Genomic DNA, 16,283 nt, shown 5'->3' on the forward strand with positions numbered 1-16,283 from the left:
TGTGGGAAATGAGGCAATTGCTGTGCTGTTGGCCATTTGGAATCGCGCTCCAGATTTGTCCATAGCACGGCCTGACCGCTGGGGCTCTTGCGTGGGTGGCACTTCTGGTGGGGACGCAGCTGTGCGTTGAGAGATTTTCCTCTTTGCTGGAATGCGGCGCCATTTGCCATGAGAATTGCGGCAGTTCACACAGTCAACGGCGGGTCGCACTTTGATTGACGTCTTGGCTAAATTATGTAAATTATAGCAAGGCATCCAGAGAGCGAAAGAGAGAGAGAGAGAGAGAGAGCGAATAGCACGCTTCGTTTTGTTGATCTATGAGCCTCGATTACGAGGCGGCAAATAAAAACAAAAAGAAATTCTTCAACGTAGCTAAAAGCTGCGCAAATAAAGCGCAGCTAAACTGTTGCAGTTGCTGTTGCAGTTGCTGATGCAGTTGCTGTTGCAGTTGCTGTTGCTGTTGATGCCAAGTGCGGCAGCTGCTGCTGGCAAACCTGCCGCCAGCAGTCCAGCTCCTTTGCAAATGATGATGAGGCACAGAGTCTTAGCTGTAGCAACAAAAACAACAACAACTGCAAGAATTACAACGCCAAGACATCCATGGGCCATGACAAAAGACAAGTTGTCGTTATTCCCAAAATTAGAGGCATTTACGTGCCGGCTAGCGAGAGAGAGAGAGAAACACACATATAATCTGAGCAAGAGTGGGACAACATTTATGGACTCTGTGTAAACATTTTGAGCGAACGTTTTAGACGCATCAATGCAGCTGGCTAAGATCTGTATTGGCAGACTCGAGACTCCAACTACGACTGCGTCTGTGGACGGAACTATGCAAATATTTTAGAAGCAATTTTCAGCTTAAATACCTTCAAAACGAGGCGTGTCATATTAGCCAACTGCTCGCTTCTATTTGGTTTAGTGCACTCTTGTTAACTCTTTTGCCCATAAGCCAATAATAAGACAATAAGAGGAGGAAGAAGCCTCAGGCCCAGGCTCAGGCTCAGGCCCAGGCTCAGGCTGGTTGAGTTATGCAAAACAGATATTCAAAGTTTAACTTTAAAGCTAACCTTTCATTCGAAGGCCATTATTCCAATGATTAAACAGTGTTTAAAGATTAATGATAATTATATTGTTATTTTAGGCGAATTGATCGGATGTGTGATTCTTTGAAAGACATAGTTTCATCTGTTTTATACAAACTAAATGTAGCTGGACTAGAGAGTGAAGAAATATTGTAAGCTTAAGATAGATAACTTGTCGCTTTCATAAAATACATATAATATTATTTGTATCGATTAATAATATAATATTATTTATATCGAATAAGAGAATGAGTTTTGAAATCAAACAAAACATTTAGTTCATATTAATTTATCAGAAAACATTATACTAACTTTGTAGTTTACACTTGAACTTTCGTTCTCTCTCTTTCTCATCTCCTCTCTCTCTCTCTCTCTGTGTCTCTCTCTCTTTGTTGTTAATTTTCCACTTTGGGGGATTTCCATCTAATTAACAAGTAAAAAAAAAAAAAACACGTGATGACTCTCGCTATCGGTTCATAGAGATCAATTCAGCAGCACAATTCAAATAGGCATTGCATGCGAAATGAATGACCGAGCAGATGACGAGGTCTGTGTGCTCATTTCTGCATATGTATGTACACATACATACACACATACGCGAGACTTTCGCTTGTCCCTGAAATTGTGCAGCAACCCCGCTGGCTTGTTTCCGTTATGGCATATCAATTGATTGAATGTAAAAATTCTACTATTTATTAACAAGTCAAATTTTGAAGAGCAGAAGAAGGCATAAAGTCAAGGGCCAAATAATCACATTGTATTTGACTGCCACAGTTTGAGAGCAGTTGCTGGCACTTATATACATGCTAGGGGTTTGTGACACCGCTGTAACTATACAGTAAAGACCTCCACCGAGTGTGCCACTGAAGCGATGTTTTCTTTGTCGGTGTCTTTGCTAGTTTGTTGGTTGTGTTCTTGGGTAGCTATGTTTATGGCTTCTTGTCTTTATCTGTTTCACATTTAGACTTATCGTCAGATTTTTTCTCTGCTTTCTTTGCTTCTTCCTGTTTCTTCCTAGCCTTTTCCACAGCTGCTTTGACCATTTCCTGGCAGTCGAATGACTTACACGAATTGTCGTCAAGCTTATTTTCACAGTCGGATAAGACAATATTGATTTCTTTATCAATTGATTTTGCTACTTTCTCCTTCTGACGCCGCAATTCGCACATATGCTCCAGTTTCTTCTCTTTGGCCTTTTTGCTAGCCACCTTCTTATCTTTTGCCTGAGTGGCAAGCTGTTCCTCGCATTTCTTCTCCTGTTCCTTCATTGACTCTAAATTGTCGTCACGCTTTTCGTCATCCACATCCTCCTCTGTTGGCACTGGGGCACCGCCACACGCGCGACGCTCATCTCGCAAACCCACCGCCTGATTCTGCAGTTCCACAAAGCTGAAGCGATGGTAGCCAAAGTAATTGCCATTTTTGTACTTCTTATTGAGGCCCGCTCCAGGGCCAAGAGGTTCGTTAGGTCCACTAAATTGCCGGTAGGCCTTTGGCTTTATGAAATCGGCAACTTCAATCCCAGCATGTGCAACACATTGCGGCTCATAGCCTTCATCGGGCGGATCTTTTGGTGGGCGTGGTGTATTTGAGGGTTTGTTGCTTAGTTTGCGCACCTGATTGAGTTCATTCCTCGAAGACCTGCGGCATAGAAAACGTAGTGAATGTGGTGCAATCAATAGTCTGAACATATTTTCGTTTAGAAAACAAAGTATTTCCTTCACGAGTTAGAATATATATGTACGAATAAGTACATTATTAGCAATGTAAACTTCGATTACGAATTTCTAATGTCTATATAAATACTAGTTTCTAAGCATCATTAGTATTCACACATTGTTCGCACAAAAATTAAGTTTTAAGTTTACGTGCGATTTAAAAGTTTGAGTTGTTCACCAACTTGGTTTTAAATAGTGAGTGACTTTGCTAACTTTTGTCAGTTCGAGTACAGCAAATAAGCCATTGTGGATGATTGTGTCTTTGCTAAAGTATATTGTTGGTTCGGAAAGTAGCTAACTTTAATATTCCGATAGATGGGGCATTCCGCGCTGAATAAAATATTTTTGACAAAATTAAATTAAAATGTGTCTTTAATTTGGTAATAATAATTAATTTAAATTGTGATATTAAAGTTCACCATACCTAAATATTTACCTATTTTTGGTTAATCTAAAATTACAAATAAGCTATCAAAGTCAGTCTGCTGTGATTAGATTTTATAAATATTGTAAAATTATCTATAAGTTTTTGGGCTATATAGATTTCCAGATCGAATCCAACTTTTAATGGAGCTCAAGTTTTTAGGTACTTGAATACGTTGGCACTGATGCATTCTGACGCAATTGGAAGATAAACCGCTGACCCGAACAACGCGAGCAGGTCAACAGTCGCCCACCAAAAATAGAGGAAAAGACAAAGTCAAGAGTAGTCCTAACAGTTAGCTTTGGCTATACAATCTGTTGGTTCTTGTGCGCTGTGTGTGTGCGTGTGTGAGTAATTCGCGAGAGTGTGACACTGACACTGGCAGCTAACTGAAAAAAATCGCTTCGCACAGTTTTCCATGAGCTGCCAGCTGCCAGGGGAGCTACCCACAGGCGGCTGCACTTCGTCCCCTGATGAACTTTTAACTGATTCTTATCAAGCGGACTTCTGGCCGACAGCTGGCAGCCCAACAGTCTGACAACCCGCCTGCCTGTAGCAATGCTAGTCAAAGATCGGCTGCCTTAAGCGACTACTCGAATAGTTAGGCCAAAGTTTTAATAAATATCTCCTTACCTTGCAGCGTTTATGTGGCCTACCAAACATGTATCAGGGTAACGCAATCTCTCAACTTTTGTGTAACTTTAAACTATTTGCCTAGAGTAAAAATTACAAAACAAACTAGAATGAATATTAAAAAAATACTTTCGTCTAGGACTGTATAATTTATCTTTGAGGACAATATAGTTTTAACTTTCTCTCGTGACTATTACAGTTCAATGTTGTGACGTTCGTATCTTACATAGCCACGCTTTACTCTAGAAATAAACGCAGTGATTCAAACAATTCTGAAGCTTTTATATGCTGTACAAAGTTGTTTTATTTTTTGATTGTTTTTACAGTGATGCCATTAACAAGTTGTCTGCTTCAGCCCCCCCAAGCTTTGTAGCTGAGTTTATTTTTTAAGTGTGTAGCGTAAACTTCATGGCCTGCAGATAGATCAACTTTGCTTGAACACTGTTCGTCGTATAACTAAGCTTACAATGTTGTTATTAAAAAAAAAAACTTGTTGGCACTTGCTCAGCTTTGAAAATGTTGTGCTGGGCGTATGGGCAACGAAACACACACGTGTGCCGCCCTGAACTGTGGGATAGCTGGAAAAACTTTGGCAGGGCAAAGTGTCAAAGTCCGTGAGAGGAGTCAACTGGCCAGGGGTATCATAGGAGACCTGTTGCTATTACACTTTCAACTCAATAAAGTCAGATTTTACGTCGTTTCTTCGTACGCAGTGCGTTCTTTTATTATCTATATCGTTTTTCTTTTTTTAGTAAGTTTGATAATGCAGCTAACTAAAAAAGTTATACAAAAAAACAATTAAACTTATGGCTAGAGTTAGGGACAGATATGCAGAAAACTTGAGCTTGATTGGATTAGTTTCTGGCGAAGTTGTGTGTTAAGGAAATCAGAGTGAACAGTGAAGGTAACCATATCCCACATAAGACTATCAGAACACAAGTTATACATAAGATTTACGTTCTACACATAATCGAGTTTCCGTTGCAGTTGATCGTTGAGGTCGTTTAGGCGTTGAGTTCAGCTGAAGTTTGGCCTTGGGTCAGGTGGGGCCCGGTATTTTTACCACTTGGCGCGACGATTGCTGTTACGCTCCGCGCTGATGGAGCGCAGCTCTTCGCTCTCCAGACGCTGCTCGTCGGCACGGCGGAGGTCGTTCTCGTCGAGGCGATCCAGTTGCTGCCACAGCTCATTGTCGAGACGACGTCCCTGAGACCAGCTGATGGCAGCGCCGGCACGAGCTGCATTGCCATTGAGGCGCGTTGTAATCAATCCGTTCAGATTCGCCGAGCTCAGCAGCAAAGGCGAGCCGATCAGCTGAGCCTGCACCGAGGCACTGGACGGCTGGGACAAGATCACGGACTGCGTGTTGCGCTCGATGTTCAGACGGGAGCTGGGCAGCTGGCGCCAGGCGTCCAAGTCACGCTCCCCAGTCAGGAGCAGGTTGCCTGAGCTTATCGCAGGCAGGCGAGAGATCAAAGTTGGGGGATGCGAGACAACGCTGGCCTGGACACTTTGACCCAGCAGCTGATTTGAGTTGGGCAACAGCAAGGTCTGCTGCTGCTGGCTGTTGAGACGTTCGAGCAGGCGATTCTGATTTTGATTCTGATTCTGGTTTAGACGACGCTCCTGTTGCTGACGACGCTCCTGCTCCCGCTGCTCGCGCTGCTCACGCTCCCTCTGCTCACGATCTCTCAATTCACGCTCCCTCTGCTCGCGTTCCCTCTGCTCGCGTTCTCTCTGCTCGCGTTCCCTCTGCTCGCGTTCCCTCTGCTCACGTTCCCTCTGCTCCTGCAGACGCTGCAACTCGCGCAGCTGCTGCTCCTGCTGCAGACGCTGTTGCTCTTGCTGTTGACGCAGCTGGGCGGTTTGCTGCACTTGCTGCTGGAACTGCTCCATGAGCTGCTTAGACTGGAGGCGAGCTTGGTTCTCAGATTCGATACGTGCCTCTGCTTCCAATTGCAATTGCGATTGCTGCTGCGCATCGGCCAGAGCCTGAGCCTCGGCAATAGCTTGAGCTGTTAGGCGCGACTGCAGCTCCTCAATACTATTGTAGCGAGATGAGGTAGAGGCAGAGGAGGAAGAGGAGGAGGACGACGAGGATGATGCTTGTGCTGTGCTCAGTCGCTCATCGAGGCGTTGCTTTGACACGATAGCATTGAAGCCGCTGGCATCATCCGCTGTATAGTCCACAATGCGCCTCGTGCCATCGGGCTCGACAAGCGAGTATTGGCCCTTAACCAAATCGCCGTCACGCTTCTCCTCCTGTCGCTTCTCATCGCCGGTCAGCGTATCGCGCACATCGTAGGCAAACGTATACTGTGGCCGGCTATCGTAATCCTCACTAGAGTTGGGCAAAATTGTCGTGGGCTCATCCAGAGTGGAGTCGTCATTGTCCAGTTCACGCAGCTGCTGCTGCTGCTGCTGTTGCTGGAGGCTGGATGACTTGGTCAGTTGGCTGAGCTCGATGGGTCGCAGAAAGGATGCACTAGCCACATTACAGATCAGTAGGCATACGCCAATCAACAGGCCGCTCTATAAGCAAATGTAAAGGATATAGACATAGACATGACGAGCTAACGAATACATTTGCTATTCCCTCTCAAAAAGATGCCATGAATAACTATTTAACAGCATTTTAAGCTCTCAATAAAAGATGATGTCCCCTTCAAATTTCATTGACAGATTGTTGCTTGAAACTTTTTCATTTTTATGCCCGATTATTTGGTACTTACAAGCGTATTGATTGTAGTTATTGCGACAGTAGTAAAATAACAAAGTCCTGATTTTATAAAACTTCCTCTACCTCGAATCCAACAATATTTTATTTACGAAAATCAAACCTGTTAAGGATGCTTCAGTGCTTCGTTGTACAAGGCACAATGTCCATAAAAATTTTCCTAATATGCTCGGGAGTGTTATCCTTTTGAATTTTCGTTTATCCTGATTTATTGCCTGTCACTGCTCAAATGCGTTTTACAACGCGCCGCAAGCGATCGACTGGCCGTAAATTTATGGGCCAGTCCCGCCTCTTAAACTTACCCGTTTCATGTTGGGTGACGTGATTAGTATAGGACTATTTGTCTGCTTTTTGCTCTTAGTTTGTTGTTTGTAGACTGTGGAAGCTGCTAGTCGTTGGCTTGGTGTGGCCCGTTGTGCTACTGATGCCTTACCTGACAGCAATTGGCCATTTTATACACACGGCACACATGCCGCAGAATAAGCTGGCCCAAAGCGCCCTTTGCAAGAACCAGCCCACATTTGATATGCGTCGGGCTTTCAAATCTGCTTAGTTAAGGTTACAAATGACCTTGCCAGTAGTTGATACGCCTGCCTGAGCTACAAAAGTTGCAGCAAGGCATTCACTTTTGGGCTAGTTGGTCAAAAAGTTGTCACCCAATCGGCCCACAAAATGTGGACAGTCGAACGGCTTATCAAAATGGCAACAAAATGCGTGCAGAGAAGGCAAATTGGCCAGGAGAGAAGCTAAAATAGGGCAAATGTGTTGCTGCTGGCTGAGCAAATTACAAATTACTAAATGTTGCCAACATCCAGCAGCAGCTTCAGTTGCAAACGGGCTACAGCAGAGACCGAAAGAGACCATAACAAGAGGCAAACTGTAATTTGATAGGCTTTAAGCCAAGAGCTGCAGATGCAACCAACTTGCGCATGACAGCTTAAAGCTGCTGCAGCGAAGCATAAAACCACTGAGATAATTATCTTAACTAATTTGCCAAGGGATCTCAATACAATTTCACAGTTGATGAAATGAGGATATCATATATATTTTTATTGCTAGAGCTCTTCGGTGAATTGAATATCTTTTATAGAATATGGAGTCTGACTATTTCTGCTTCCGTGTGATGTATGATTTATATGTGTGTGTATTATCTTTCTAAATATTACAAAATAAGAGATACAAGATATAAGACAAAAGATAAAAGAAATCGCTTATAAGATGTAAGATACAATATACAAAGGACAAAAGAAATCGTATACAACATATAAGATCAATATACAAGGGATACAAGTACAAGATACAAGATACAAGATACATAGAGATGCAGATGTGGAGATATAGAGATTTATTCATTTGATAAAACTGAAGAACATATGAAGTCTTAAGTTGTATTATATTATGCACTTTGCATTCCTCACCAAAATATTCAATTAACCATCCAATTTTGAGGGACTTGCCTAGGATTATAGAGCCTCTCTCTTGCTTGGGCAACAGTATCCTCATGGGCAGCGCGCAGTCAATATGATTTAGATGCGACACTGAATGCCTGAAAGCGTTAGCAGCTGTAGCATCAACAAACGACACAGACACACACACATAGCATACCAACAACAGCAACAGCAACAACAATGACAACATCTGTACAAGCAGTGCGTGGAAAATAAAAACGACTGCGAAAAAAGAAACCAAAAACAAAAACAAAAAACCGGAAACTTCCGTCAAATGGGAAAGAAAAACAAGAAACAATGTCCTGAGAAGGAAGACTGACTTGAAAATATCCTGTGCTATCATAATTGCTGTTAGTAGTATAAGATGACAGTTTATTTAGAGAAGCCTATCAAGCTTAGTAACCTTTGATACTACCCTTACAACCATTTCGAATGGGCATCGAATATAGAAGGAAAGCAACAACAAATGAATACATGGGCGAGCAACGAGCTAGTGGCCAACTGGCTGGAAAGTAAAAAATTTCATGCATGACCGAAATACAAGAAGAGGTATTGTGTCCGTCCCATGGAGTCGCTCAGTGTGAGCGCTTGTTATTTTAGCTGGTGCATACTTTTAGGCCCCAGTGCCATGACCAAGCATGACATAGAGCCAAGAGCAGCATAGGACAGCCGTAGCAATAGCACAAGCAGCAGCAGCAGGAGCCGCATGTGTTGTTATTGTTGGACGCCGTCTCTTCTTCTTCTTCCTCCATTTCAGCTTGCTGCGCGTTTTTCCCGTTTCGTTTCGTTTCGTTTTTTTCGCTGTGTCAAATTGAGTGGCCGACCGCGTCGTAATTGAGTTTTGAATGGATTGAACGACACACAATGCATTCCAGAGCAGCTTAAATGCGAATCCCTGCAGCCATTTTCAGGCTAGTGCGTAGCAATGTTAATTAAGTCGGTTAAACTAATTTTCTAGCAATTTAGATCAATTGCCTTTAGTCGACTACCAATTAGCCATTCATTATTAATATTCATTAAGTCATCAATTATAATTACCTGATGTGTGAAAAAGGCTTGATTCTCGCATTTTATGGTAATTTATTAATATCGACGATATTTCGTTTGAATTAATGTGCTGCTTAAATCATGAATAATTAATCACAATTACAAATTTCACTTTTACCGTGGCATGCGAATAATTGCACTGCGTATTAACTGAAGTCCAGTAAATCTCACAGGAGTTTTGGTTTTAGTGTTTTACAAACTGTTATTTAAATCCATTAATGTGAGCTCCAATTTGTTGAAAACATATTGATGTGATTATTTTTATTTTTTAAATAGATCTACATAATATTTCATTTTATTCATGGAGCGTAAACCCATTTTATGTTTATCTTTAAGAACTGGGATTACAATTTCTTTACTTATTGATTCATGATCATAATAAATTTAATAATCTGAACTCATTTTAAATCAAGCTATATTTTTTCCCCCTTATCAAGTTTGTTAACAAAAATAAACCTTTTGCCAAATTGCATATTAAATTGAGCATAATTAAGGCTAGAATTTAATTTTTGTATGATTTATGGAATTTTTAAATTTGTGTTATTTTATTTATTATTTTATACAGTTTAGATTTGTGTTAAATTTTTACTAATAATAATTTAACTTGGTTTTTTTTTTTGAGGTTTTTTGCATATCTGGTGCTTATTGCTAACCTTGACATCCTAAAATGTACAACTATTAAATAAAAAGTCTGTTAAATAGTAAAAAACTTTCACGAAATCATCTCTTCTTCTTTAATTAAATAATAATTCCATTTTACACCAGCTTTAGAAGTACATTTGTTGCTTGCTGTATAATGTCTCTATTTCGTTTTATGTCTACACATGGTCAGGCCCACACTTGAACTAATTTTGTAAGGTAATGTGAGTCCAGTTTGATGTCTATGCCAAGTCGTTATAGATATGCTCGAAGGCGGCAAAGTTTACCATAGAATTGTATGGCAAACAAAGGCGTGCTTTTGGCCGGGACGGAAGAGTTTTGACCAGGCCATTGCGTGGTCGGCCTGAGGGTCCCTTAGGGTCGTACACGTTTTACAATTTCGCAAACATTTTGTTGCAAAGTGAAAGCAATTCAATCTGTGGCTAGCTGGTAAATGTTTGGCTATTGCTGGTGGCTCACTGGTGTCACGAGCTCGTCCTGATTGAGTTGGCCTCCGTTCACTTTTGACAGACACGAGCCGAGATTGGGATAGTTGGTATGGACGATTCCGGTTGGCTGTTTCAATTTATTTTTCATATTCTGTGTGCTTTGGCGTTTTTGTTTTAGTTTGCTATTTTGTTATGAAATCTCTACGGCTCGCGTACAAAATGCCAAAAGTTAAAATAAATACACAAACAAACGCACACACACACACACATACACATGCATAGAGCGACAGGATATGCGACAGGAAGCACTTGCAAAAGTATGCCAACAATATTTTTGCTTTCTGTGTGCTTTGTGCTATTGAAAAGGAAATAAATGAATGGCAAGCAGAAAAGTTAAATCACCTCGAGCACGACGCCTATGCTGAACGTGGCGGGCATTGTATGTTTTTGCTCTTTCCACCCCACCACCCCACCACACCGCCACACCGCCAGCCAGCCACTCCATCGTCCCACCATTTTACCACAGCGCGTATACGCAATATTCGCGCTTAATGCTACCGTAAGCCAGTTGCTGAGCTCTGCTCTTTGGTTAGACTCGGAGCTAGTCACAATTTCCATTTCCATTTCCATTTCTGTTTCTGTTTTTCGCTACTTCACGGTTTCACTCCCTTTTCCATTTATCATCTAATTGGGGCCCCCAATTGCGCCAAAAAATATGACCTTAAAAGATGGAATTTATTTACTTTTCAATGCCAACTCGAAATGGTTTCTTGATTTTACACTGGTACTTTAAGAGCCCTATCTATACGTTAATTGTAGCTTTCTCATTTCGAATTGAACTGAAAACTAGAGGTTTCAGAAATTCTGCCAAATTTTCCAGTAGAATTTAGCTTTAAAAGCCAAATTCCCGAACACGAATATTTTAAATAAAATATATCAAATGCAGTAACTACGCTAGTGAGTGGGTCACGTACAAGGCCGTCAGCGAATACAGTTGAACACGTCCCTCGCAGAGCCAAATCCTTCCTTCATAAATCAGTAAAGCCGAAAGCTTTGCTTTACTTTTTTGGAACATTCAAATGCAAATTTAAACAAAAGTTGAGCTACAAATTAGAATAGAGTCAAGAGCACATACGTTTCAAAAATGATCTGAGTTTAGCACTAAAATTTAAGTAGAATTAATACATAGCTGAGATACTCCGACTTGTAGTATTAGCCTGAGCAGATTTCGGTTACCACAGTTAATAAATGCCGAAAATATTGTTACTTATGCAGTTAATATATGCAGCAGCAAATTGGTAAGAAATGATCTGAAAAGCTATAATTCACTGAAACGATCTAAAATTGTTTGGACACGCTCTATAAATACCTTGTATTAGCTGCAAGTGTGTAATAAACAGGTGCAATAAGGCAAGAGTGAGCTGCAAAGTATTGATCGAATAAGAGATGCTCTGTAGACTCGTATATACAACTGACTGAATCTCAGTTTTATTTTTATTTTTTTATTTTTTTGTTTGATGAATAATAGAGGCATAATTTTTAGTAAATTAAAAAATCGATTTAAATATTTGTTTTTGACTATATTCCTGCTATATACATTTCCAAAATCCAGCTATACCCGCCTTAACTATTTTCAAGATATACAAAAACATATAAAATAAGTAAATAAAACAAAAAAAAAAAAACTAAATACGATTAACATTGCTCTTACGTAAACATTCCATTCGCTTTAATGTTCGAGAGTAAATTGCTAAAGCGAAACAGAACAAATTGAATGAAAACAATTGAAAGCAAAGCAACTGTTTATTTGCGCATCGGGACGAGGCAATTAGTGAATTTCATTTGTTACAATTGTGTTTTGTGGTGTGGGAATCGTGTGGTAAATATGAAAACGAAATCGCGAAAACATTCATTCCGGCCAGCTGCAGCCGTAGAGATCAATAGAAGGCGCAGAGGCGGAACTGTTTCACGTAAACAGAATTAACGACTTTCATTCACTTTTACTTGACTTACGACGGCGAACAGCGAATAGGCCATTTTCACTGTAGCAAAGAAGGTATTCAAATTGATTACGATCAATCCCCCAGCCATAATTGGTTGTTCAGCATGTCGCAATGTTAGTTCGGTGAAGACGAACACGTTTTGGCGATACCGCCTCGACTGCTCATACCAGTTGCCCGAGAATATGGCGTATGGCAGCTGCTCCATTTGCTCAGTCACAACGCTGGCAAAGTAGCAGCTGGGAAATATCTGCAGACAGACAACAGCCAGTAAGAAACCATTGAAAACCAAAACGGTGTTGTTCAGCTCATAGAACGTCATATTCGAGACAATGATGCACATGCTTAAGCCGCAGAAAACTGTCTGTACGAGCTGTACGGGGCTGATGATTTTTCGCGTTAGCTGCAGCATTCTGGAAAAAAAAGGAACACAAATAAATATGAATTATTATAATTCATAATCTTTGTATATGTAATAAACATAATCTGTACAGAAAACTTGTTCTAATTGATTGACTGATGGCAGATAAACTTATGACAGCTTCATCATTCGATTAGCTTGAGGTCTGTGATTTGAGCGAAAAAACTTTGCGAGCATCCCACCTCATCAGTAGCCTGTAGTCCTCGAAATAGAGACGTTGCTGCTGATACGTTCGACTTTCGGGCATTTTCCCATAGCCCAGACGCGACATGCGTATGCTGAAGAGATGCATGTGACCGGCGACATTACACAGAGTGAGCGGTGAGTAAACGTCATTTGTCAGGCCCACAAACCCTTTGACCAGTACGCACAGATACTGATAGGCGAAGATGCCGTAATAGGGCAGGCCACCAGTTCGCCAGTCGAACGGCACGTAGGCGTCGTATAATAATTTACGAGGATCTGTCAGCAGGGTAAAGATCGCGATAGGTACACTGAGCCCGTAGACGAACACATAGCTTGAATAAATGCAGCCGGTTATTCGGTCCATTTGTTTCTGCAGCGTGTTCCGATAGTACTGATGCTCCTCCTCGCTCTGCACACATTTATCCAGTTGCCCAAGAATTCGCTCAATCTCCAACATGTCGGGGAGTCGCCATATTTGGGCATAATGCTTCAAGCTGCACGAGAGGCTCAGCATAGTCATTGTTAGACACCTGAATAGATCGGCTCGTGTCGTCGTCGGCAGCAGCAGCCCCAGCCCCACATGGATTGGAAATAGAGCTGTAATCAGCAAATGCAGCAACGCCATATAGACATAAACCGCACGTGACCTGGCGCCAAAGAATGTCGGAGCGAACACTCGAAAGAAGCGCCACAATGGGCGGTAGCCGCGCGTACTGTCGATGAGCATGATGAGACACGTTTAACGGCATTGCCAGTCCGCCGGACAGCTTTTATGGGCCTCGCATTAAGCGACTTTTAAATGCTGTCCATACAATTTTCATTAATTTCTCTAATGACAGCCATTAGGCGCCAATTTAAGCAAAATTAATATGCAAATGAAACAAGTCAAGATTAATGCATTTACAGTTTTCTCAATAAATAACTAAGAATATATAAATAAATAAAAAACATATATAAATCAACTTTTCAATAAATGCGCATTATATATGAACGTGTTTCATCATAGTTTTAATTCAAACAGATTTTATTCAGGCTAAATAATTTGTGAATAATAATATTCAATTTTAATTTATGTAAATTCTTATGGGAAATACCCTACATCCGCTCAGGACTTTGACTTTAAGGGAGTACTACTTTTATGGCGATCACTGTACTATCCTGCCCAATCGGTTGAGCAGCTGAGGCCACAAACGCCTCCAACTAAAAAGCACTGAATAATACATAGAATTAGTGCCATAATTACTGCCATACAATGTAATTTGATGGTCATTAACTGAGTTTCTGCTGCGCTTTTCGCAGTTTAAAAAACATTTTTAATTTGTGGCCCATGAAAGCAGCCGAAAGTTTGAAATTAACATTCGGATACTTCGTTGCGCTGATTGGGATAAGCACCTATCACAGGGCACGTTTATATAGTCTTCCCAAAACCCTACGACACTTACTAATACTTTGTCTCCTCTGCGCTTTTCGTGCTCTCAAAGCCCATGGTTTATGGTCGCAGCGGCGGCGTTGCATGCAAATACTGCAGACAAGGGCGGCAGGCGAACAACAATGTTTAGGTGACGGAAGAAGCCAGTTCCGGCTTGACGGCAGTCTAGCCAACTGAAGCCCAGATGATGCAAGAGCATTTTATGCTTACTTTACTTTGGCTGACTGCAGCCAGGCGGCGTTGCCAGCAGCAGCAGCTCCTTCTTCTCTGTGCTCCTCAAACACTTGCCAAAATCTTTGGCAGTTTCGCTGTTGGCCGTCAGTCAAAACATTACGACAAAAGTTCATAGCCAGCGTCTCACGCTGCGTATACGTAATGCCGAAATGAGCATCCGTGACAAAAGTGAATACAAAACGGAAAACGAATTAAGGGGAAAAGTACGCTCCAAGAGAAGCTGCATTCAGATACCCTGTAAAATGTTATGAAGAAAAGTATTATTCGTATGAGGGAATTATAAAAAAACCAGAGCCTGTTCTTAAATTCTATGAATTTTGATATGATATTGATATAGATATAGATATGAATACGTATTATTTATGTTATATACACTCACTTACAAGACACTTAAGGTATTTGGGCAAGAGTGAAGGAGCCCCAGATGAGACAAACTTTTTGGGCTGACTTTTTTTTTGCGAATCGATTTTTGTTTGTGGTTTCCGGCAAAAAAGTTGGCACAAAAAGTTATTTGATTTGGAACTTTCTCTTCGTATATGTGTTATATTTACACTAAATTAATGAAAATCACAACTGTGTGCAGAATGTAATTTAATTTCTGTTGCCGCTTGCCGTGCCGGGGGCAACTTACGCGTGGCCGACAACATCAACTTGCCAAACAAAACAGGCCCCGGAATGTAACATTTTATCAGACAACTGACAGTTTTTAAATTTATCAAATAGCAGCAGCAGCAGCAGCAGCAGCAGCAGCAGCTGGAACCAGTGTGAAGCCGGAGCTGAAGCACATCTGTGAGGTTTCACGGTTAACCAAGCAGCTGCTTTCGCTTCTCGTCCTGCCTCCACAGTCTATTCAAGCGATAAGCAAGTTAGCAATTTCAACTTGTCGTGTTGTTTGCATTGTAATTTATAAGCATTTCATTCTGTTTGATTTCCTCCGCCTGCGCCCCGTCTGCTGTCTCTCTGTCTACGTGCATACATCTATGTGTATATCTGCTCAGTATCAAGCTCATGGTAAATGCTTTTTTTATTACACCTCTTGCATTAAAATCGAACTAATTTCGCTTCTCGACACACATCACAAGCTGTGTGCTAGAGTAAACAATTAAAATTTCCTTAGAATCGGGGGAATATTTACACTCTGCTCTCCGATCTATCTGTCCCCTGCTCTCACCTCGCCAGAATATTCAATGCCTGAATTGAATTCCCATAAAACGCAAAACTTTTATCGTGCTCAGTGCATAAACTCGTGTGGATAGGTCTGGCTGGTTTATCTGCTGCTCTGCGGTTGCAGTAAACCTGAAACAATGTGATTCAACCCAGCCCCAGCCCAAGCCCAAGCCCAAGCCCTAGCACCAGCCCTAGCCCCAACCCCAGAAAAATTTAATGCGCAGCTATATTTTGCCCCATAAAACGGACTGCGTTGACAGCTCGCAAGAGAAACAAATGAAACGAATTTATTGTGAAATTGCACAAATTTTTTATATTTTACCAGCAAGACTTTGTTCATGTATTTCAAATATAAATTCAGCTAGCTTAAAAGCGAAAATGTGTTTGCTTAAGAAATATTTAATATTATTTGGCAGCAATTGTGTTATAAATTATTTGTTGCTTTAAGGGAATGATTTTTAGTTTATTTTAAAGACCGACTAAAACAAAAGGGAAAAAAACCATAAAACTATCTCATTTACAGCAAAGTTCTGCGGCTGCCCTGCTGTAGATGGTAGCTGTCCGTGTTAGAATTAAAATATTCTACAACTATACATGCTGTATAGAACAAGTAAGAAAGCTCTAGTCGAGACTGCTCGACTACGAGATCCCCTGAACCCTACAAGC

At 41.2% G+C, this 16,283-nt stretch overlaps 3 protein-coding genes across 3 annotated transcripts; all 3 read right to left on the minus strand.

Annotated features, from left to right (window-relative positions):
- Positions 1–1,755: 1,755 nt before the first annotated feature.
- On the minus strand, positions 1,756–2,842 carry LOC115563364 (uncharacterized). Its single transcript, XM_030386148.2, has one exon. It carries the CDS (start codon positions 2,774–2,776, stop codon positions 2,015–2,017), a length of 762 nt encoding a protein of 253 aa, XP_030242008.1. The 5' UTR covers positions 2,777–2,842; the 3' UTR covers positions 1,756–2,014.
- A 1,706-nt stretch (positions 2,843–4,548) lies between these two features.
- Positions 4,549–7,585, minus strand: Crys (Crystallin). Its single transcript, XM_030386212.2, has 2 exons — positions 6,900–7,585; positions 4,549–6,392 (listed from the first exon to the last, which is right to left on the minus strand). The coding sequence occupies exons 1-2, from the start codon at positions 6,906–6,908 to the stop codon at positions 4,920–4,922; spliced, it is 1,482 nt and encodes a 493-aa protein (XP_030242072.1). The 5' UTR covers positions 6,909–7,585; the 3' UTR covers positions 4,549–4,919.
- Positions 7,586–11,964: 4,379 nt separating this feature from the next.
- Positions 11,965–13,657, minus strand: Or33c (Odorant receptor 33c). Its single transcript, XM_030386202.2, has 2 exons — positions 12,784–13,657; positions 11,965–12,593 (listed from the first exon to the last, which is right to left on the minus strand). Exons 1-2 carry the CDS (start codon positions 13,512–13,514, stop codon positions 12,161–12,163), a joined length of 1,164 nt encoding a protein of 387 aa, XP_030242062.1. The 5' UTR covers positions 13,515–13,657; the 3' UTR covers positions 11,965–12,160.
- Positions 13,658–16,283: the final 2,626 nt, after the last annotated feature.

This window comes from Drosophila navojoa, chromosome 3 (assembly GCF_054131105.1).
Source record: "Drosophila navojoa isolate 15081-1374.11 chromosome 3, UAZ_NAV_1.0, whole genome shotgun sequence".
In the NCBI taxonomy this organism is placed as follows: Eukaryota; Metazoa; Arthropoda; class Insecta; order Diptera; family Drosophilidae; genus Drosophila; species Drosophila navojoa.